Source organism: Ictidomys tridecemlineatus, chromosome 14 (assembly GCF_052094955.1).
Source record: "Ictidomys tridecemlineatus isolate mIctTri1 chromosome 14, mIctTri1.hap1, whole genome shotgun sequence".
In the NCBI taxonomy this organism is placed as follows: domain Eukaryota; kingdom Metazoa; phylum Chordata; class Mammalia; order Rodentia; family Sciuridae; genus Ictidomys; species Ictidomys tridecemlineatus.
Genome location: NC_135490.1, coordinates 66299177 through 66322197, shown reverse-complemented (window position 1 = coordinate 66322197; position 23021 = coordinate 66299177). Strand labels below are relative to the sequence as shown.

General features: G+C 48.8%; 1 protein-coding gene and 1 long non-coding RNA gene across 14 annotated transcripts in view; one reads left to right on the top strand and one right to left on the bottom strand.

Annotated features, from left to right (window-relative positions):
- The window catches only part of Ank1 (ankyrin 1), a 206364-nt gene extending 183356 nt beyond the window's left edge, over nt 1-23008 (top strand). For 4 of the 13 annotated variants that reach the window (XM_040268472.2, XM_040268461.2, XM_078031261.1 and 1 more), the window contains 5 exons: nt 4368-4926; nt 8165-8438; nt 12992-13075; nt 14031-14171; nt 20273-23008. In XM_040268472.2, the coding sequence (XP_040124406.2) occupies nt 4368-4926; nt 8165-8438; nt 12992-13075; nt 14031-14171; nt 20273-20299 (1085 nt within the window). In that variant the 3' untranslated portion in view covers nt 20300-23008. Of the gene's footprint in view, nt 1-3705; nt 3819-4367; nt 4927-8164; nt 8439-11867; nt 12329-12991; nt 13076-14030; nt 14172-14405; nt 14539-20272 lie in introns of those variants that run through there. The other 9 variants (XM_021720204.2, XM_005340314.3, XM_021720205.3 and 6 more) reach the window with 6 other exon arrangements.
- On the bottom strand, nt 11592-20274 carry LOC144370471 (uncharacterized). Its single transcript, XR_013430449.1, has 3 exons — nt 20019-20274; nt 12679-14132; nt 11592-11921 (listed from the first exon to the last, which is right to left on the bottom strand). It is a non-coding gene; the product is annotated as an uncharacterized LOC144370471 (long non-coding RNA).
- Nucleotides 23009-23021: the final 13 nt, after the last annotated feature.

Genomic DNA, 23021 nt, shown 5'->3' with positions numbered 1-23021 from the left:
AAGTTTTGTGTCATAAACTTGAAAACCCAGATGAAATTGATAAATTTCTTCAAAGATACAGATTATCAAAACTTCCCTGGGAAGAAATAAATCATCTCAGTAGCCTTATATAAATGAAAGAAATTAAATTTGTGGTTTAAAACATTTCCATGAAGAAAATTCCAAGCCCCCGTGGCTCCTCTGGTAAATTTTACCAAACATTTTAGGAAGAAATAACTTAGAAAATTGAAAAAGGAGATAGTACTTTGCAGCTAATTCTGTGAGGTAAGCATTCCGCTGATATTGAAAAAAAACAAAAGACATTCCAAGAAAAATAAATTACAGGCTAATAACTTTTTTGAACATTTATGCAAAAATTTAAACTAAGATGAATTTAGGTTTATACCTTGCAAATTAACTCAAAATGGATCATAGATTAAATGTAAAACTAAAACTATAAAACTTACTAAAGAAAGCATAAGAAAAACACTAGGAATCGTGGATAAGTGAAAGAATTCTTAAATAAAGACACCAGAAGTATAATTCATAGAAGAAAAAAATCGGTAAATTGTATTTCATCAAGATTAAAATGTGGTTCTCTTCAAACTACACTAGTAAAAAAAAAATGAAAAGACAAGGTACAGACTAGGAAAAAATATCGGCAAGTAATTAAATAGCGTGTATCCAGAACACATAAAGAATTCTCAAAACTCAATAATAAACCAGGCCTGATAGGACATACTTGTAATCCCAGCTCCTCAGCTGGCTGAAGCAGGAAGACCTTAAGTTTGAGACCAGCCTTAGCAACTTAGCAAGACCATCAGCAGCTTAGCAAGACCCTGTCTCAAAAATAAAAAGGGCTGGAGATGTAGTTCAGTAGTAAAGTGTCCTGTGTTCAATATCTATGCCCACCCTCCCCCCCCAAAAAAAATCACATTAATAAGAAAACAACCAAAGTTTTAGAACGGACAAAAGATTTGAACACTTAACCCAGAATGTATACAGATGGCAAAGAAGCACATGAGAAGGTGCTAAATATAATTAATCATTGGGGAAAACAAAACTAGAAGGAGGATCAGGGATGTAGCTCAGTGGTAGAATGCTTTCCTAGCTGCCCCGGCACTACAAATTCTCCAGCACCACCAAGAAATGTTCCAGCAACCCAAAAAGAAAGAAGAGGGGGAGGGGAGGAGAGAGGAAGGAAGGAAGGAGAATGGAGGGAAGGAGAGAGGGGAGAGATGAAGGAAAGAAGAAAGAAAACTAACTACAATGAAATGCCATTATACGCCTATAAGAATGATTAAAATAAAAAGATTGACCATGCCAAGTGTTAATGACAACATGGAGAAACCAGAATTTTCTTATACTGCTGTTGGGAATATAAAATGACACAACTACTTTGAAAAACACATTGGTTCTTTCTTTAAAACTTTAAACATATACATACCTTATAATCCAGCCATTCTACTCTGAGGTATTTATCCAAAAGAAAAGAAAGTCATATATTTATACAGTCTATCAGCTTTATTTGTAATATCCTAAACTGGAAGCAACCCAAGTGTCCATTAGCAGGATATACAATATCCATCCAATGGGCAATGGCTCAGCAACAAATATGGATGAATTATTGATACAACTGCATGGATGAAACCCAAATGATTAGACTGAGTGAAAGAAATCAGACCAAAAAAAAAAGAGTATGACTGTTCTTATTCCATCTATATAAAATCCTAGGAGAAGCAAACTAACAAATGGTGATGGAAAACAGATTGGCCATTGCCAAGGAATGAATGGGTGGAGCCAGGGAGGGTGAGATTAGAGAGATGCCTGGGAAGACTTCGGGGATGGCACATCCTCTTGTTCACTGTGGTGATGGCTTCCTGGATACATTCTGATCACGTTTCAGAATGTATCCACTTCAAACATAGGCATTTATGACATTCAACTATAACTTCAGTAAAGCTATGTTGAAAAGAGATTAATGGCAAAATCTACTAGAAGCATTGCACTTACTAGCTGTGTAATCTTAAGCCAGTTGCAAAACCTCTGGTTTCCTCATCTATAAAGCAGAAATACTATTACTTCTCTTGTAAAGTTGTAATAATTAGAAATAATGTTATATATGTTTGTACCAAAGAAAAGCACAATAGATGATAGGATTAGAATAATGATGCTAGTGAGAAAGAAAAGAAAAATACCAATCACACTACTCTAGAATTTTCTGCTCATGTTTGTGAAGTGTCAGAAAGCTGTTGCTCCTGGTTTCCCAATTCCTCAGGTCACAGTTTCACAAATGGTGACCTGGAGTTAATAACAGGGTAAGATTTGCCTACCTGTTTCACCTACTGCCAAGTTCTTGCTCCTCCCAGTTTGGCCAGAGCCACCGTGCAACTGACCCCCAGCCACCCCTTGTGGTCTCTCCCCTTTCCCTTAGTTTTGGGACTTGAAGCCACCTAGATTCATAGAAATAAGTCAGGAAGAAAACTCTCCTGGGAATTTTTAAGAGAATTAAAGCATGTCAAGTACATGGCCTGGCTCATGTCACACTGGACCCACAGGTAAATGTTAGCAGTGATGGTTCACTCAACAGCAGTGAGGTCTTTCTGTTCTGGCTGCAGGGTCCCCTCACAAATCCAGAGAACTCTCCAATTATCATGGGACCAGTAGCTTCGCAACCCTGTTCTGGGCAAGTGGGAGGAAAGGATAGACATCATCCCTGTCTTCATAGGTTAACAGTTCCTTTGGCCAACACAGTGAGGGGCCACAGGATAGGTTCAAAGATGGGAGAACCAAAATGAACTATAGATGTTGGGAAAATATGTTAAAGAAAACCTGCCAATGTGTGTGAGTTTGTGTTTGTAATCCTCAAGCCTCTAGCTTAGCGCCTCGCATGTAATTGGACCTTGGTGAATGGTTGGGTTGAGCAGGCAGATGAATAAAGGTAGTACTGTCAGAGTCGAGGCAAGGGGAGGGCAGGCACTGTGACCCAGAGCAGAGGTGAAGCAAACGAGAGGAGCCCGCTTGGTTAGGATAGATAGAACAGAGGTCTAAACTGGAAGATTGTTGGTGGTGGGTTTGGGAGGAGTGGCTGGCAGATTGAAGATTTGGAAGCTTGGCTGGAGTGTCCCTTTGAACCACAAGGAAGGTCCCTAGACACTCTGCAAGGCTTATCTCTCCCCACTGCAGGGACCTCCTTCAGTTCTGCTGCATCTTGAGTGGTTCTGGGCACACGCCTGCTCCCTGGCTTTCTGGATGAGCTGAGACAAATGGAGAGTCTTGTCTTCTAGTCTCTTCTCCGACTCCCAGATTGACTGGCAGCTGCTCTGAAGGGAAATCAAGGTCCTTTTGACCCCTGGATAGAGTAGACCCCCCTGAAAGAGCACTGACATCCCCCCCCACACATAAAAATTCCCTGCACATGTAGATGTGCTGCTTACTGTGTTTTGCAGTCACTTCTGAACATCAGGAGCCATTATCAAAGCCAGCCAGAATGCTCTCAAAGACTCATGTCCAGGCCAGGCAGTGAGAAACAGGTGTGGGAAGTAGCTGTAGTGACTACAGAGCCATGCACTTGGGGGCCTGAGCTAGCTGGTTCTAGTCCCATCAGGTCACTGCTGACCCAGAACTAGATGGGCAGCTCAGGGCCTGCAGAGGAGGAGCTTAGGAGCAGATGCACCTGGTGCCTCATGGTGCCCTCTGACCTTGCCCCCATTTTTGAACCCTTAGAACCCTCACCTGTGCCACTGTAGATCAGAGTTTCTGGAACCAATATGCATCTTGAGGAAAAGTCACTTCATGCCAAACCAGAAGCCTGTTTCCCATTTCACCACCGCACTGAGGTCTGTGGATGTTCAGTGTACCCTGTTAGACCCCTCCAAGGCAGCCTGGTTCCTGGCCCTGGTCCTGGGTGGGCTGTACCCTCCCTTTAAGGTACATTTCTAACAGGACCCTAAGGACTGTGCTAACGTGAAGTTTTGAGCAAAGAACAACATTAACTCCTGCCCAGCCAAGGAGAAGTGGCCTTTTCATCTGATCAGAAACAGATGGGAGCACAAGTCCTTTGGATAAAGCCTTCTTTATCTAGTGCTCTGAATTGGATACGAAAGAATTCCAATATCTTTTCTTTGCCATCCAGCAAAAGAGCCTGCCACGCCTTCTGTCCTCAATCCCTGGCTGCCCCCTACCCAGCTCAGAGCCTTGTTTCTCTTGCCAGTGTCCCTAGCATCAGCCACAAGGCCTGAGCATTGGACTTGGAGCTTGGAAAGCCCCCCCCCCGCGCATGCATCTCCGTGGCCGTGCCTGTGTGTGTGCGTGTGTGTGGATTTGCACGTAAGCGAGTGTGACCAAAATCGCTTCTGGAGCATGTCGCCCTCTGTCTGCCCATCCAGGTTACTCCTCGCTGCAGGACGAGCTGCTGTCCCCTGCCTCCCTGCACTACGCGCTCCCCTCTCCGCTGCGTGCAGACCAGTACTGGAACGAGGTGGCCGTCATAGACGCCATCCCCTTGGCGGCCACGGAGCATGACACCATGTTGGAGATGTCTGACATGCAGGTGTGGTCCGCGGGCCTCACGCCCTCCCTGGTCACTGCTGAGGACTCCTCTCTGGAGTGCAGCAAGGCCGAGGACTCTGATGCCACCGGCCACGAGTGGAAGTTGGAGGGGGCGCTCTCAGAGGAACCGCGGGGCCCGGAGCTGGGCTCTCTGGACCTTGTGGAGGACGACACAGTGGATTCAGATGCCACAAATGGCCTTATCGATATTCTTGACCAGGAGGAAGGTCAGAGGTCAGAAGAGAAGCTGCCAGGTTATAAGAGGCAGGAGGACTCGACAGGTGCAGGGCAGGATTCAGAGAATGAAGTGTCTCTTGTTTCAGGCCAGCAGAGGGTGCAAGCCCGAATCACAGACTCGCCCCATGTGAGTCAGGTGCTGGAGAGGAGCCAGGACAGGTAAGGGCCGCTGCGGTGGCGGAGGTCCCTTTCATCTTCCTGGGCTTCTGGGTAAGGTTGTGCATGGCGGCGAGCCCAGAGGGAATGCTTAAGTGCTGCTACTACCCTGGACCCTATGTTCAAATGCCCTGGAGCATTTAGCAGGGCACCAGCTTGCTTCCCAAAGCCACTGTCCATGAGAATCGAGCTGTGATCTGCAAAGGCCACTTCCTTGCCAAGACACTCCCTGGGTGTGGCCAGAAGGAGAGACCCTGAAAGGTGTCAGGACAAGGGAGAGTGGGAGGTGGATCCTAAGACTTGGGAAGACCCATGACTGCGGGGCACTGCTGGAGCTCAGTGCTCTGGATGCCTCTCACCACTGCGGGTTTGCTGTTGAAGGCCATATTTAGACACCTCGAAGCCCTGGGGCCCAGGGAAGTTATTTGTGTGCAGTCACACAGCCTGCATGTGATTCCACTGATAATGGTGGCCTTTCTACTTATCCCCTCTGAAAGAAAGAGACTGATGGGTTTATCTAGACAGGACAGAGCTTTCAACGGCTCTGCAATGGTGGTTCTCCTTGCCAAGCATCCTGTGCTGAGAAGGCAGGACACCGTGCCAGGGGCAAGGAAGCAGCTCCAGTAGTTCAGGCAAGAGAACTCGTGCCCTCCGGACACTGGGAGCCGATGTACCTTTGAACTCCCGCTGTCCTAGCAGTGGAGCCCCCCACTTTGCCGAGTACAGAAAAGGGCTCAGAGGTGAGAGAGTTCCTTGCGGTGCCAGAGAGAGATGAGGCAGGCATGATCTGGGTATCGCTTTGGCCTGCCTCCCTGGACTGGAACAGGAAGAGAAGGATGAAGGCCCTTTCCTCCATGTTGCTTTGCTCCATAAGTTTTCCCTAAAGCAAGGAGATGGTTCCAGAAGAAGGCTGTGGCCACCCAGTGAGCTCAGGAATAGCCAGAGCCCGGGGAAACTGTTCTCACTTCCTTTTCCCACCACCTTGTTCCGTGGCCCCTCAGAGACTCATGTAGGCTTGGCCACATCCCAAGTGGGAGGGAAAAGAAAGCCATTTAAAAGATGATACAGCAAATAATTCATTTTGTCTCCTAAACTGATCCTTCCATGAGAGTGGAGAACTGGATAGACTGAGCCCGAGTGTCCAGAGTAAAATGCTGGCATTTTGGATGGCCATTCTTTCCACACACGTTTATGGAACGCTTCCTGTGTGCTGGCCACTTCCTGTGGTAACAGCAGGAGTACTGAACATGGAGTCAGAAGACCTGGAGTCTAGGCCTTGTTATATCACTGCCAGGTTCTGTGACCTTGGTCATCCATCCACTCCAACACATGAATTTCATTCACTCAAACTAACAATGTTTATAGAACACCTCCTATGTACCAGGCACCTGTAAAAAGTGGCTAAGTTCTGATGAGATGGCATTGAACAAATCAGACAAAAGTCTGTGCAAGAAGCTTATGTTCTAGTGGGGAAATTGACAAGAAACAAGATCAAAGGAAATAAAATCAGAAGTACCACGGGCCTTCATATTCATGGGTTCCAAGTCCATAGTTTTAGTCAATCATGGGTCAAATACATTAGGGAAAAAATGCGTCTGTACTGAACATGTGCAGACTTTTTTCTTATAATCATTCCCTAAACAATATAGCATAGCAACGATTTACATAACATTTACATTGTATTAGGTAGTATAAACATTCTTGGGATGATTTAAAATGTGCCAAGGGATATGTGTAAGTTCTATTTGAATACTGTGCCATTTTATCTAACATTGAACATTCATGGATTTCTCGGATATCAAGGTGACTTTAATGAAAATAGAAATGTTGGATACTGAAAGTGCTAAAAGGAAAACTAAGAGAAGGGAATTAGGAAATAGATCTATGTATGGAGAGGCAGAGGGTCGAAATTATAGATAGGGTGGCCAGGGAACCCCTTGGGAGGGAAATCTAGTTCAGACTTAAAGGAAATAAGGGAGTGTGTCTTAGGCCCAGAAGAAGGCCTGGCTAGTGCTCATGCTGTGACCTGGAGCATGCCTGGTAAGATGCAGGGGACACTGAGAAGGTCATAGAGCCTCGGGGCTGAGCGAACAGGGTGATGAGGCCAAACATGTGGGGCCTTGGGGTCCTAAGAAAAGTGGCCTTTGTAGGAGGGGGAGCCCCTGAAGGGCGTTGGGCAGAAGGAGTGGCATGCCCTGGCTGTTGCCTTGAAGAGCTTGATGTGACCAGGGTGAGGGCAGGGAGGAGAGTTAGGAGGCAGGAGCTGATGGTGACACGGACCAAGAGGCATCAGGGTGTGGTGAGAAATGGTTGAGTTTAGGTTATATTTTGAGAGTTGAACTCCAAAGAGGCGCTGATTACTATGATGTGGAGTGTGGGAGAAAGGAGACCAGGAGGGCAGGTTCCCTCCAACTGGCAACTGCTAGGATGAAGGTGACTTCGTCCTTCATAACCTCAGGACTGTAGTGAGGACAACTGGGTGGAACGGGCGTGGAGCTGGATCCTCAATGCGGAACCCATCCTGCTGTCCTTGAGATCCTGTTGGAGAGCCAGAGTAGAGATGTGGGGAAGGAACGTGCAAATACACATCTGAAGTTCAAGAAAGGGTTCCGAGCTGAGCGTGATGAGCTTCTGGACAGGGTTTCCCACCAGGAGCGGGAGAAGCTCCCTTAAAGAGGGAGCTAGCCGAGAGATCTGCAAATGGAACCCCATGCTCTCCAGTGCTCAGAAGTCCTGGAAGTTAGGGGGACCCAGCAAAGGCCAGTAAGAAGGAGTGGCCAGTAAGAGGGAGGGGGAGACCAGGCAAGTGTGATATTCTGGAAGCCATAAGATATGTTTGAAGGGGAGAGAGTGATCACCCTTCAGATAAGGACTATCGAGTGACTTAGAGGGTGGGGTGGGAGACAGTCTGGGGATGCAAGATGATGGCTGTGGAGACCCCAGGAACTGAACCATCATCGAGCAAGCTGCCTCAGGAGCCCAGAGAAGAGAGCACTGAACTTAAAAGGAGGGACCACTGCTCTGGTGTACCTGATGGCAGGAATAGGCCACGTGTGCCTCCTCCCCAGAGTGGTCAGCTCAGTGACTTGCTCATGCTCTCCCCAGAGGTAGAAGACAGTACAGGCTGTGCCCTGGATGAGCCTTTAGATGGGGATGGGGATCAGCTGAGAGAGCACAGACCGAAAGATGACCGTTGTCCTTTCTTTCTCCCTGAACATCAATCATCTGGCCTGGACCCCAGACCACACGACTGGGAAAGAGAAGGCTCCATAGTCACATACCTGCAAGATGCTGCCCAAAGCTCCTGGCAAGAGGAGGTCACGCAAGGCCCACACTCATTCCAGAGAACCATCACCATTGTCGGAGGGCTGGAGCCCAGCGGGTCTCAGGAGTATGAGCACGTGCGGATGGAGCAGCCAGAGGCGGGGAGCTCCCAGGCAGACAGGGAACAGAGCCAACAGGGCCACACGGAGTGGTCGCAGGCGGCCGGGAGCATCTTCTCCCAGGTGATGCAGGTGAGGCCCGCAGGGAGCCTCCTCCCCTTGCTCTTTTCCAGCATCAGAAAAGAAGCCCTGAGGCAAGCTGTGTCCCTTCTTTAAAAATTGCAGTGGAGACCTCACGTTCTCTAGGAGTAAGGACTCAAGGTCGCAGTCCACCTCTCTGCCTCCTTGATCTCTCCTGGGGGAAGGGTGGCCTCACAGAGTAGTTGTCATCCATCTCAACAACATGGCAGCCTGGTGCTCATTCCCCTTTGGCCAATGATGATCAGAATGGTTGGGCAGCTTGCCCAAGGCCTCACTTGCCCAGGAGGGCTTGGGCTAAGCCTTTAGTGACCCCAATACCTTGGGTTTTGTTAGTTTTCTTTGTTGGTCATGCTAAGTTGTTTTAACTGGTACATAATGATACATGACAGAGGAATTGGTTGTTATGAACTTGAACGTGCACAAAACAGAATTTGGTCCATTTTTTCCCTCAATACCTCCTCTTTCTTTCCCTTCTTCCCTCCCCTTGGCCCCCTTCCTATACTCTACTCTGCCCGTTGTGTTTTAGAAAGGGCTTAGAGCCAAACTGGAGAACTGGGCATTAGGCTGACTGGTCTGTATGACCATGCGCAAACCATTCTCTTCTCAGCACCTCCATGTCCTCTTGGGTAAATGAGGACTTGATTGGAATATCACAGAGCTCATCCAGCTCTGGAATCCTGTGTCTTTTGGAGGTGGCTTATGGGTTGGGAGGTGGTCAGGTAGAGATGGTTCTCTTCTCTGCTCCTCCTGCTTTCCTGGGTGTCTCCCTCCCTCCTTCCTTCCCTTCCTTTCTTGTGCTTCCCATCCTGTCTTTGGATTTTCCTTGCATTTTTCTCCCTTTCTTTTCTCCAATCCTCCCTCCTTCTTCCCACCTTCCATGGTTACTCACTCATGGCCAATCTTATTTTACCTGAACCGCAATCCTCCCCCACACACACACATTATTTTGAAGCAAATCTGAGACATCTTACTAATATATGTCTTTTTGATTTATATATCCTTATAAAACTGCATTGCCATTCTGTACGTATGCATTTTTAATATGGATATAGCTGCTATGTGCTGAGCATCTTGGTCACTTTCTCTTTTTACCCAGCACCACTTCCTGATCCAGGAACCGTTTTCTCAGCCTGACCTTCCTATTTCTATCTTTCTCTCCCCTTTTTACTCCCTGAACCTTAGCCTTGGCAGAAAACCTTTGAGGACTCCAGGACTAGGTTGACTCTACAATGGTTGGGAGCGGCTGGCTATAAAGAACTGCTAGGAATTAAGTAGGGTTTTATTTAGAAAGCTTGTCTGCCAAGTATGTGCACTCAGGCAGGACAGACAGCTGTGTTCATTTTTAACCTCAATCCACCCCAGTGCATTCTTTTCCATCAGGCTGTTCCTTGGCATCTACCCCTGCTCCTCCCAGGAAGAAGCGCTGTCCCAGAGCACAGGTGATCCTGATTGGGTCTGTTTTGGATCCCCAGGAAAAGAGAAAGGTGTCGGGGGGTTCTTTTCCACTGCCCCTCTGCAGTTATCCCTTAGTGAGAGGAAAATTGGGGAGCAGAGGAGAAAGCAGGACAGCCCCAGGGAATCACAGAGAGAATGCTTCCAGGTTGTCCATCCAAGTCCCTGGATTACAGAGAAAGAAATTGAAGACCTTGGAGGCCCAGGGCTTTGTCCAGGATCACCCAGTGAACCAACATCAGGGACAAGAGACTCCCAATCACTTGGTTCCTAGTTCCATATTCTTATGACCAGAAGGAGTGATCAGGGCCACCACGCCCCACCTGAAAATGGAGAACCCCATCACCTCCCTGGCCTCAGAGTGACTGGATGCGCGGACCAGTCAGTAATCAGGTGTCAGTAATCAGCTGTCAAGACCCCAAGAGAGGATAATGAGGCCCATTGAACACAATGATTTTTAAAGCTCTGCCCATTTACTAGTATTACCATTGAATTTCTAGAAACAGAGAAGAGAGAGAGATGCCATGTCTCATGGGGCTTGGGAGTTGGGCCTGCAATGAATATAACCTGGCTGATTCTTCTGGGATCTGAGTGGAAATATCTGAAATTGGACTCTGTTTTGGCATGTGGTATTAGGGATGGAACCCAGAGTCTGGCACGTCCCAGGCAAGGTCTCTACCACATTCCCTACCCCCACCCCAGTTCCTGGATTTGTCTTAGCCTTGTTAAAACTACATGTTGTGCCATGACTAACTCCTTTGCATGTGCTAAGTAAGGGCTTTTGTTTTTCCTGACATTATCTTGTTGAAATGAGGTGTCATATTGGGGGTGATAGGAGTTTGAAATCTGACTCCGTCATTTACTTACTTTTTCACTTTAGGCAAGTTACTTAAATTCTCTTTGCCTGTTTCTTTTATAAAAATGGGGAAATTAGAGCACATACCTATAGGCCTGGTAAAGTTTAACTGAGTTAATGTGTGAAACACACAGAACAATGCCTGCAAAGCAGTGCACAGTGAGGTACCTCTATGCCACTATTATCCAGAGTGGCAGTCTTCATAAACTCTGTGGAATTCGCAGCAATTTTAAGAAGGGATAAGAAAAGCACATTAATTTCCAGCTTATGAATAAGGAAAATTAGGCACTGAGAAGATGCCCCGCTTTCCCAAGACCCCACAATAAGTGAGTACAGGGTGTCCCGGGTCTTTATTTTTTCTGCCAACAGGCTGCTACTTAAAAGGGGAACAACCTGACCCAGAAAGTGAAATTCCTTCCAGCCCCAGCTGCTGCGGCTTCACTTGTGAATCAGCTCCGTGCACGCAAGTGTAATACGCGTGGTTCCTGCTCAGTGGGCGTCAGTGTCCTAGCACGGGAAGAGCCTTTAAGGACAGGCCTTAAATAGACACATCAGTTCCATGCTGGAGTTCAGGGTTGTCATGCCCTGTAAAGGAGGGGACTGAGGGCTTGTGGGGCTCATAGGAATTACAGATCCGCTTCCAGGTGGCCCCACCACCTGTACTGGACTGCTGCCCTGCTCATTTGGCTGGGCCTGAGCAAATCTCTCCCCCTTGAGGCTATTTTTAAAATAAACTCTTCACTATCCAGGGTATTAGCTGGTCTCGGCCTCCAGCACAGGCAAACATCATTCTGATGACTGCAGTAGCAGTCCAGGGAGAAACATGAGCAACCACATTCTTGGAACATTTTATTTTATAGAGTCCTTGAATGAGAAATTTTCCTAGGGCAGAACTCCCTCTGGTTTCCATAGGGACAGGCAGGCCAGAAAGGCTAGTGGGCAGGCCCCCCTTCCAGGTCTTCAGTGACTTTGACATGTGCTTTCTGTGTCCAGGACACAGCACCTGCCGGATTCCTTCTAGCCCAGTTGGACAGTTCCAGCAGCTGGTTTGGGAAGCTAAAATTATAGAAGCCTGACGTCACCGTGGAGTTAGGGCAGATCCCGGGGCTGCTCACCGGAGGGGCACTCAGGCCGGCTGTGTAGCGGGAGAAGGCCCATTCTGTCTCCTGCTTGGAGAGATAGAAAGAGACAAAGAGAAAACAAGAGAGAGAGAGAGAGAGAGAGAGAGAGAGGATGGAAGGGGTCGCTGGGGGACTCGTGAGTCCAAGAGGAGAATGAGAGACTGGATCCCTGCAGCAGCCGGGCCCTGGTTTCCCTGGTCCCTGGAGGGCCAGGCTGGTGAGAGGAGGTGAGGATGTGGACTTTCATCACCCAACTCCTGGTCACCCTAGTGCTCCTGGGCTTTTTCCTGGTCAGCTGTCAGAATGTGATGCACATTGTCAAGGGCTCCCTGTGCTTTGTGCTGAAGCACATCCACCAGGAGCTGGACAAGGAGCTGGGGGAGAGCGAGGGCCTGAGTGACGACGAGGAGACCATCTCTACCAGGGTGGTCCGGCGGCGGGTCCTCCTGCAGGTAATGGCCAGGCAGGCGGCAGGATGGGAGCTTGAGGGGAGCACCAGAGGCCAGGGCTGAGGGGACACTGTTGTGCTGTGCATGGTGTGGAGCTGGGGGAAAGCGCCAGGAAATGTGTTGGAAGAGCAGGACCAGGAAGGCCTCCGGGGATCGGATTCTACACTGGGAGCCAGAGTTGTGTGTGGCTGCTCCCCAGCACCCAGCATGGGGTGACAGCCCAGAAAGCTCAGGGATTCAGGCCTTCTCTCTCTCATCCAGTTCTTGTTGCCAACCAGCTTTGGGTAGCTAGCGATCTGTGGCAGGGCTTCTGGACTGTGGAGTGCTGGGAAAATTATAAAACAGTGCCTTACCCACTTCTTCCCTCAGGGTTTCCTCCGTCCAACTTGCGTAATCATCCCTATTTTGCTGGCTTCCTGGGCTGTTGTAAAGATCAAGCACACCAACCTCTTGCAAGCTCTGGGCCCATCCTGTTCTCAGGCCTTGTGGCCCCACGGGGGCGCCGCCCCTGTGCTGGGAGTCCTCGGTTTGGCTGCGGCTACTTGCTGAGCTGGAGTTTCCTGCCAGGGTGGGGATTTATTGGATGTGGTAGTTGCTGCCACAGCTCTTGTATGTCCTCCACCTCCATTTATCAATCTTATATATTTTCCCTTTCTCTTATTCCAGGGAAATGAGCTTCAGAATATTCCAGGGGAGCAGGTGACAGAGGAACAATTCACAGATGAGCAGGGCAACATTGTCACCAAGAAGGTGGGTGCAGAGAATCCTCTGAGTTGGGGAGAGGCTGGTTGGGGCTAGAAGCTAAATGGCAAAAGAGCATAACTCGGGCCACACCAACAGGGTAGGCATGGCCTTGGGCCACCCCAGCGCTCGGGAGGAGCGGTTTAGGTGTGTGTTCTTGGTCTCCAGCAGTTTGGATGTGGCTTTTCTCACAGCCTCTGTGCCCAAACCTAGTCCCTGATGCTTAGCCTCTAAAATAGAGCAGTGTGCTGTCCCCAGCCAACCAGGCATCTCCTCTAATAAGAAGGACCTGGAGATTCACTGAGTAGGTAGCATATATTAACTCACTAGACGTGGTTTTGCCTGTCGGCTGTCAGGCCCCATGCTAGCTAGGGGAAACCGGGGAGAGACAACAGGGAGGATTTTGCATGTGCGTCTCAGGATCGCTGCTTGCACTATGGTGGAGCAAGACCTCTTGCCCTGTCTTTCCTCCTTCCTTTGGGCGCGGGATCCGTGTTCTTTTATGTTTTCATCTCCTGCTCTGATCGCATAGTAGATGCAGAGTAAATGGTATCTGAATGTTTGGATGGATGAACAAATAGGGACTGGGTGGGTGGAATGGAATTATTGTAGATAAAAAGAAAATGTTCTCCGCCCTTGGGCACTGACAAGAGGATGGGCAGCTTTGGGCTTCTGCAGATGCCAAAAGGCAGAATGAAGAACAGTAGGCTTGAGACAGACTTTACGTGTGGTCAGACTTTGATCATTAAACAAAACCTGCCAAGAGCCCTCCACAAATTCTAGCTTTTCTGACACACTCTCCAGGGTGGGTTTTTCCATCAAGTAATGGCAGCAAGAGGCTGCTCCCTTTTCTTGTCCCCTCTGGGTAGGGCCCCTTATTCCTCAGATCTCTCTCCCGAGTCTTTCCTCACACGTTGTCTTCATGGTTTGACCAGCCCTTTCCCCCTTACCTCTTTTTTTCCAGATCGTTCGCAAAGTTGTCCGGCAGATAGACTCGTCTGGTGCTGATGACACCCAGGAGCACCAGGAGGTGATTGTTGAGGGGCCCCTGGAGGACCCTAGTGAGCTAGAAGCCGATATTGAGTACTTTATAAAACATGCCAAGGTACTGGGGGGGCTTTGGGCTCCCTCACTCTTGGGAGCAGCCCCAGGGAATCCCCCTGATGCCTGCCTCTCGGCCACAGCCTAGTCTGCACCGTCTGTGCCTACAGTCACCTTCTTCCTGATGAACGGTGTTCCACCAGCTCCATACTGTCCCTTTTCCTTCCTCAGCTTTTGTTTCCCTTTCTCATCTGTCTGTGCGATCTGTCTTGCTTTCTATCTCTGCTGCTGTCTCCAGGTGGAGCTGAGAGGGAGTGGCCTGCACCCGGACCTTATAGAGGGCAGAAAGGGGGCTCAGATAGTGAAGCGGGCCAGCCTGAAAAGGGGCAAACAGTGATCTCCAGTCTCTCCTCGGAGTAGCCTCTTGGGAGGTAACAGAAGCCTTCTCGTCCTTTCTGCATGGCCTGGCCCTCAGTGGAGTTGCTGCTCGTTTTTTGCCTGCATCCCTTTTTCTTAGGGTGCTCACTCTACCCAGCCTCTCTTGAGGCCCAACCTAGCGACTGTGTCTCTGAGTCTCAGTTTCCTCTTCAAGGAAACAGAGGCACCTATCTCTCAGGAAGTGTACAAATGCGGTTTTTAGAATTTGGTTTTGGTTTTGGTGGTGCTGGAAATCAAACCTAGGGCCTCCTGCATGGTAGGCAAGCCGCTCTACCACTGAGCTACACCCCTAACCCCTATACATATTCAAAAGGAATCTTTCATAAGTGAAAATCACTCTGTCCATCTAAAGTAGTCACACTGTCTTAGAAACCAAGCAATGGGCTCCAGGGGTTGGTGGCAAGGACAGTGGAGAGTGCAGGAAATACACTCTGGGCGGTGATATTTCAACACACTTTCCCCAAAAGAGCTCTCTAGGACCTGGAACCTAACTGAAGTTCTATCAGGACCCGGGCTTCAGTTCTCCTTGATGTTTCGTGAACCAGGCTGCTCCCTTGCTTTCTAGGAAGGGGCTGAAATTAACAGACCCAAGGGGTGGATGGTGTTTTCCCTGGAAAGTCAGGAGTGTCATGGGGTTGGGAGCTGGGTGCCGGTGCATGGTGAGTGTGAGCATGGGGCAATGGCGCTAAGGAGGGGTGTGTGTTGTGCTGTGCTGTGCAGGGAGGGTCTCCAGCGGGCCTGTGCAGTGCTGGGGGCTTCAGCGGCCAGCTCTGATGATCTGCCCTCCCTGAGGGATCCTGTACTGAGCTGCCCCGAGGCCCTTCATTGTGCCCAGCTCGGGGCAGCTCAGTACAGGATGCATCGGGGTGGGAGTCGGCCTGGAGCGAGGAAGCATTGAGGCCCCAGCACAGCACTAACTGGGTTGTTGCCATCCAAATCCCCAAGGCCTGGCTCTGGGGCCAAGTAGCAAGCAGGCACTGGCTTTCTGCATTCTGCAAAAAGCGGGGCCCGCTGCGTCCTGAGCCACCAGAAATGCTGACTTGGGGCTTCCTGACATATCTCAGCACTTGGGCAAAAAAGAGGACTGGCGGATCCAGTGAGAGGATAAAATTAGACCTGACTCCTCAGCAGCTTAAGGAGGTCACAGCATTAACCCCAGCATTGCCGGGGGTCCCACCCACTCCTGGCTTCAAAGGCTGAGGTTAGCTGAGATTCAGACTTGGAGCTAATCCAAAGGTGCACAAATTTTTTAAAAGGAGAGTGAAGGGGAAAAGTACACTCTTCTGCCTTATTTTTCTTATAGTAGCTGCAGTAATGACTTTAAATTTGAGCTTCTGTTTGGCTCAGATTTTACCAATGTTCCTAAACAGGAGACAAGCAACCCAGAAAGAGAGCTAGGGGGATGGAGGGAATCTAGTATTATTTTTTACTGTTTAATTTGCCGCAGGTGATCTGCAAAGAGGTTGAACCCACTATCCACCAACACCCAACACCATCACAGGTGACTAAGGATCAGACTACATGAGCATGGGTATCAGGAACATGGAACGGCCTGGCTTCCAATAAAAGGCAAAGGGGATACCTGAGATTAGGGGTGACAGTGGTAAGGGAGGGAGCTTGGAGGCAGGCTCCTGGCTGTGTCCCAAAGGGCCTAAGGGGCAACATAAAATACTGAACCTTTCTAATGAGAGTAAAGGCTGCAGAGAAGATAGTGAAGGGCTGCAGGCGCTCTAATTCTTAACATTTACTACCACCCACTCACAGGGATGTACAGGAGATCCTCCTTGTTCATTTTCAAATTCCCCTACTTGCTAAAATTCACTTATAACCCAAAGCCAGTTCTCACTGTACTTCTGTGGTCATTCACAGGAAGGCACAGAAGGGAGAAAAGTTTGAGACGCCTGACGATGCATATTCCCAGATGAGGCTGAGCAAGGAGAATTCTGCCTTATTTCAGCTCTCACAGTTCAGACAAGCGTCCTTTTATTGGTCTATTTGGTGCCATGTTTGGTGCATTTCTGTGGATTTTTTGGTGACTTTCCTGTTTAAAATATTCTTCCCGGGCAGTGCTAAAAGGCTTTCTAGTGTTTGTAAATACAAAGAGGCTGTGATGTGCCTTTGTATTTTAGAGAAGCTTCAGGAGCTGGTGCAGTGGCACATACCTATAATCCCAGTGACCTGGGAAGCTGAGGCAGGAAGATCACAAGGTGAAGACTTGCCTGGGCAACTTAGCAAGACCCTATCTCAAAATAAAAAATAAAAAGGGATGAGGATATAGCTCGGTGGTAGAGCACCCCTGGGTTGAATCCCCTGTACCAGAAGGAGAGTAAGAAGCTTCGTGATGAAACCAGTTATAGTGCTATTGATGGTGAGGTCAATGTGAATGAATCAGCCATATATATATTAAATAAGGTGTCTTTGAACAGATCCTACATAAAATAGGGTTATATGTTTATTGGTCAATGAAAATGTGACCAGAGGCTTGTATTTCCCTTAAGAACGATGGTTCAGCATTCACTAATTCAGTGATTACAAACACTTTGTAGAATATGACTACATGTGAAGAATGAATAGTGAATCAGCTCTGTTTGTTTCAGAGAGTGAAAACTGGAGTTTGGGAGTCTAGATTCAAGGCCTGGATCCTCCTGTTTACCTTAAACAGGTCATTCAGCTGCCTGGAGTTTCAGACTCCTCAAAAGATGAAAATAGTCCCTTCTAAAAATGAGTTACACTTCAATTAAAAAAAAAAGGAGAAGTTTCCAAGGCTGGACATGCAGTTGAGCGGTAGAATATGCTTATCATGCACAAGGTCCTAGGTTTGATCCCCAGAAAACCCCCTGCAAAAAAAAAAAAAAAAATGAAACAACAATAACATACAAAGGTTTACAAATAAGGGGGAAAGCTATGTAAAGAGTAAATAAGAACATACTCTGGCACTCAATCAATGGCGGATTTTATTTGTAATATGCCTCAGGGCAAGTCAATTGACCTTTCTAAGCCTCAGGTTCTTTATCTATAAAGAAGCAATAATGCCAATATTTTTCCTCCCAGGATGTCTATGGTGATCGATGAGTTCATGTTTATGAAAGGGCTTTATAAATTGGCAAGTTCTACTATGCTCTTTCTCAAAGTGCCATCCACTTCCCTGTATTACAGTCATCCAAGAATCTTGTTAAAACATATGTTTTGGGGTTGGGGGTGTAGCTCAGTGGTAGAACACTGGCCTGACATGTATGAGGTCCTGGGTACTAAGCCCAGCAGTAACAAAAAAAAAAAAAAAAAAAAGGATATCTGTGAGTCCTGCCCCACCCAGTATTGGTGAATTATAATTCTAGAACTCAGGATTCTGTCCCTCAAGTTGCTCAAGTGATTTTTTTATATTGAATATTAAATTATTATGACTCTTTTTTTTAATTCTCTTTGCCAAACTTCCTAGAAGTGGACTGTTGTAACTTCGTGTCTAAAATGTGACCTGAGACAAATTATGGTTATAGTTCAATTAAAAATGTGGAACCCCCTCCCTCAAAGGGCAGAATTTAATGGACTAAGCCACTCATTCTGATTCCCCCACATCACTCCCAACCTTGGGAAGGCTTTTGCGTTGGAGGCCTGGCAGGGGGAGGGAATTTCCTGGCAGTGTGTAGAAGCAGAAAACTTGCTCTTTAGTCAAGGCATGATTGTTTGGGGCAGAGAGTAGCAGGTGGTGGGGTTTTCTTTGTGCCCAAGTATTTAGGTCCAAGTATTAGGGTTTTCAGTGCTGCTGTAGGGACAGTGTGGAGCCAGACAGCTGGGAGGAGTGGAGTAGAAGCAACTGTATAGCCTCTGCATTACCAGGAACCTGAGCAGGGCTCTGGTGGTTCTTGGCACCCCTCTGTACAGGCCTGACTCTCCCTTGTAGAGCTCTCTGCAAAGCTGCAGGAGGAAAAAGACTACTGCCTTTGGATGTTTTTCTTTTTAGGGGATACTTTTACATTCAGACAATGTGGTTGCAAGACTTGCATTAACGCTGACAGTAGAATAGTTTAATAAGTTTAAAATTAGTCAGTAGTCTGGATAGGAGGAGTGGGGGAGGTAAAGTGGAGGTATGCGGGAGGTATGAGTCTACCCTCACAGCCAGCCACTGCGGGGACATTAGAGTTAGGGTATAAGAGAGAGAAAAAAGAGCCACAAGCCCTGGGTAGGGGTGGGGACAGGTGCTACAGTGCAGAGAGAAAATAAGAGAAGGAACAAGGCTGGCACAACCACACAGAATGAAGGGAGCTGTTTTCTAAGTTTTGAAAGGGTGATTCCTTCCCAGGAGAACAGCTGCAGAGAGGAAGCTCGAGTACTCTCCCACCCCATGCTGCTGCTTGTTCCAGCTGGCCCTATCTCTGCTGCCCTTGAGTCTCACTTTACCCAAAAATGAAATGGGTAGTTATACCACAGTGATCTCCAAGGCTTTAACTTTCTCCTCTGCCTAGGATCTGAGCCAGAAATGGGTCTTTCCTGAGCTCCAGATTTCACTTTGTCTCTTGTTCAAAGAGTGCTTACGTACTATAGGAAACTGTAGGTAGGGGCTCTTGCCCCTGAAGTGTTTATAATCCAGCCAGGGAAATAACACAGATGTTTAAAAGAAAAGTCAGCAGCAGGGCATGGTGGCCTGTAATCCCAGTGGCTCAAGAGGCTGAGACAGGAGGATCACAAGTTTGAGGTCAGCCTCAACAATTTAGTGAGGCTCTATGAAATTTAGTGAGACCTAATCTCAAAATAAAAATTAAAAAGGGCTAGGTAAAGCGCTTGCCTAGCATGCGAGAGGCACTGGGTTCAATTCTCAGCACCACATATAAATAAGTAAAATAAAGGTCCAACAACAACTAAAAAAAATATTTTAAAAAGGTTGGGAGAGGCTGGGGATGTGGCTCAGTGGTTCAGAGCCCCTGGGTTCAATTTCTGGTACCACCCCCACCCCCCCAAAAAAAAAAAAGAAAAACAAAAACAAAGAACAAAAACAGTAGCATTTCCAGAGAACCCAATAACAAGTTTACATGCATGCAATGCTCGGTCCTAAGGAATTTATTTATTTATTCTTTTAAACATCACAATAATCTAATAAGGTAGATCCTATTACTGTCCTCATTTTACAGCCGAAGAAATTGAGTCACAGAGCAGGTAAGTAACTTAACCAAGGTCAGGCAGCAAGTAACTGGGCAATCTGGCTGAGGAGTTCCTACTCCTAATCACTATACTTTGTAGACTCTTAAATGAAAAGTAGCTATGAGCAGGGAGAGCTTCTGAGCCGAGCCGGGAGCAGCTGCAGTTCTCAGGAAGGCTTTGTGCCGGACAGGTCCAGGGGAGGGGGGCCGAACTTCAGCAGTCAATCTACTGAGTGATTTCTCCCAGGTGGCTGCACAGGCATGGGAGCCTCTAGGCACCCCTTCGGGAGCACGCAGCACAGCACCCTCCCTGCCCCATGCAGATTTCCCAGGAAACTCACCCACTGTGCAAGAAACCAGTGGAAACTTGGGTGTTGCGGAGAGACTGCCTTCCCAGGGAAGGGTGGACAGTATTCCGGGAAGTTCAAAGTCCCTAAGCACAACAGCTCACTGCTCATCGCCTTGCTTGGGGAGTCTGCTTTCCCTGAATCAGACCCTATCTGAGTAGCCGGCAAAAAACTCTTGTGTTTGGAGTTTTTGCTGGGAGTTGCACCTTTAAATTCTAAGTGACTCCTTCTTTCTTTGTGTCTCTCAGGATCACACCTCAACACCCAACCCCTGAACTCCACACACTCTGCCATGCACACAGGAGGAGAGCTGGACCGGAGGGCTACAGAAGCGCTGCACATGTTCCTCTAGGCTCACAGCACGATCTCTGTAAGGGACTTCCTTTAGTCTCCTATTCGCATGAACGACTGACTGACTGTAGACGCATGACCTACAGTCTTCAATCCTGCCTCCGTCGACTACGGATCTCTGTCGGGAATCAGGGCAAAAGCAGCAAGAGGGGAGAGAAGAGAGAGAGAGGACAGAAAACAAGTACGAAAGAGAGCATATGGATGCAAACGTGAATAAGGGCTCTTTTGTGGCTGGGGATGGTTTTTGTTTTTGTTTTTTAAAAAAATTGTTTTGATTTTGACTTCGTACAGGGTATTTTTTTTCCCCCAACCTCATCTGTGAGAAATCCATGTGGGCTTTTTGGAAAGGAAAAAAAGAGAGAGAGACGGGGGAGAAAAAGAAGAAAAAAGAAAACTAGGCATGAAATCAGTTTAAGTATCTTCATCCCATGGCCTCATCTGCTAACCATCCCCACCTACACACCACCTCCATTCCATTCAACCCCTCTACTCCCCAGTGGATTGCTCCTTCCAGAATGCTCTCCATGACATTCAGGGGACACACACACACACACACACACACACACACACACACACACACACACACCCCTTCTCTTCACTCTGTCTACACACTGATTTTACTGTGACCTCTGAAACTGTATAGAATCTCCTGTGGATAAACTGGATTTTTTTTTATGTTTCTCTCTCTCTCTCTCTCTCTCTCTCTCTCTCTCTCTCTCTCTGCCAGTTTCAATATTAATCATCTTCCAATGGAAAATCATCACCTTGAGAGTGCATTCAGGGTTCCTTGTGTTAGGGACTTAAGAATTGGAGGCGAGGACCCCAGGCTTAGCTATAGGGCTCAAAGGGAGCCAGTGACCCATCCTAAAGGTCTCAGCTGGGGAAGGGCCAGTGGCTGCCCCAGGGTCGCACCAGCATGTCCAATAGAGAAGAGGTTTTCTATATCTTCAAGCACTTCTATCATAGTCTGTGTTCAAAGTGTAAACTGTACAGTAATCAGCCTTGTGTATATGAAAAACAATAAATACTATGCAAACCAATAGAAACACTTTAGCAGTATGTACCAAGCACTAACAGCTCAGCTCCTGAGGACTTCTCCAGGCTGCGGGAGAAGGAGCTACAGGCTGTCTTTCAGTGAAAGAGGAAGGAAGGAAGTAGGGCTAGTGAATGTATCTGCCAGTTCTAGATGTCAGGACCACCCTAAGGTCTCCCAGAGCCAACTTGGTGCTCGAAGTCCAGGCAGCCCTCAGGCTGGAGGTACAGGCTCTAGGTTCCAGGCTGGCCAGCCCCAGTGCCTCCCCTTCGCAAGGCTCCTGACCACGTGCCCAGTGGGAGGAGAGCCTAAGGAGGATGGAGCTGCTGACCACCAAGAGACTCCGGGCTGGCCAAGAGACCCTTCAAAGCCAGGCTCTGGGTCAGGGCAGGAAGGAAATCGACAGCTGGCTGTTCCTCGCCTCGGTGCCATCAGGGAAGAGCCTTAAAGTTATACTAGAGCCTCCGGCAGAGGGAGGCCCGAATCAGCACAATCCGGCCCCGTCCTTGCCCGGGCGGGCGCCCTCTAGGGCCAGGAGAGAGACTCTGGTAGGCTCTTCTCCTCTCAAAGAGCCACTGTGGCGGATGTCCAGTCACCTTCCTCCCCTGCCTCTCTTCGAAGGTGTCCCCTGGGCACATTTAAACCTTCCAAGTAGCACAGAAGCGCCCTCAATGTCAAGAGACCCCAAGGCTCTGGAGACAGATGGCAAAGGTCTCGGGCGGAACGGGGACAACCGGGCCTCCGCCGTCTGGCCCGGTGGTGCCCTACCCGGGCCAAGTGCGGTCGACTCGAGGGCCGCGTCCCGGATGGGCCGAGGCACTCGGGTCCGTCCGGGGCGGGGTTTGCTTTTGCTCTCCCAGTGGGGCGGGCAGGGAGAGGAAGTGCCAACTCCTGGCCCCATTTCTCGCCGAGGGCTGCGTCTGAGCAGCTGCAGGCTCGCAGCCCCCTCTTGCGTGGTGCGAGACCCAACGCTGCTCGGACGCGGGCACCGGGGCGCAGCGGTGGCCGCCAACGCCCCGCCCCGCCGCAGCGCCGCGCCGCGCCGCGCCGCGAAGCAGAGGCGCCCCGGCTCCCGGCCTGCGGCAGGAGAGGCCAGGCAGCGCGGCCAGGGACCGATTCCGTGAAGGCTCAAGGAAGACAGGCGCAGGGCTCGCCTCCTCCGCCTCGATCCTGTCCCTTCCTCTCCCGGGTCGCCGCTGCAGCTGAACCCAGTAGCCCCTCTTAGCGCCCCGCGTGGGCCCCGCGGCTCCAGGCTCTGCTTTGGCACCTTCCGCTCCGTCTGGCATGGCTGCTTGGCCCGCCGGCCCCAGGCCCTCGGTGGCATGGCTGCACGCTCCCGCTGCTAGTAGGAGCTGTTTAGGGGAGGAGTTTGGGGTCTCCACATGATGCCTAGAGAATGCTGCAGTCTGCACATTAGACGCTTTTTAGAAGTTTTGAAATTACCTTGATTTTTTTAATTGTTATGAAAAACAAATCATTTCTTGACTCTCCCATGCTCTGTTACTGGGAGAGTATGCCCCCTCCCCGACTCTAATGTATAGACCATTCTCCCTACACCAGCTGAACAGATGTCAAAATTAATAAAGAAATTGACTCATGACACAGGGCTCCAT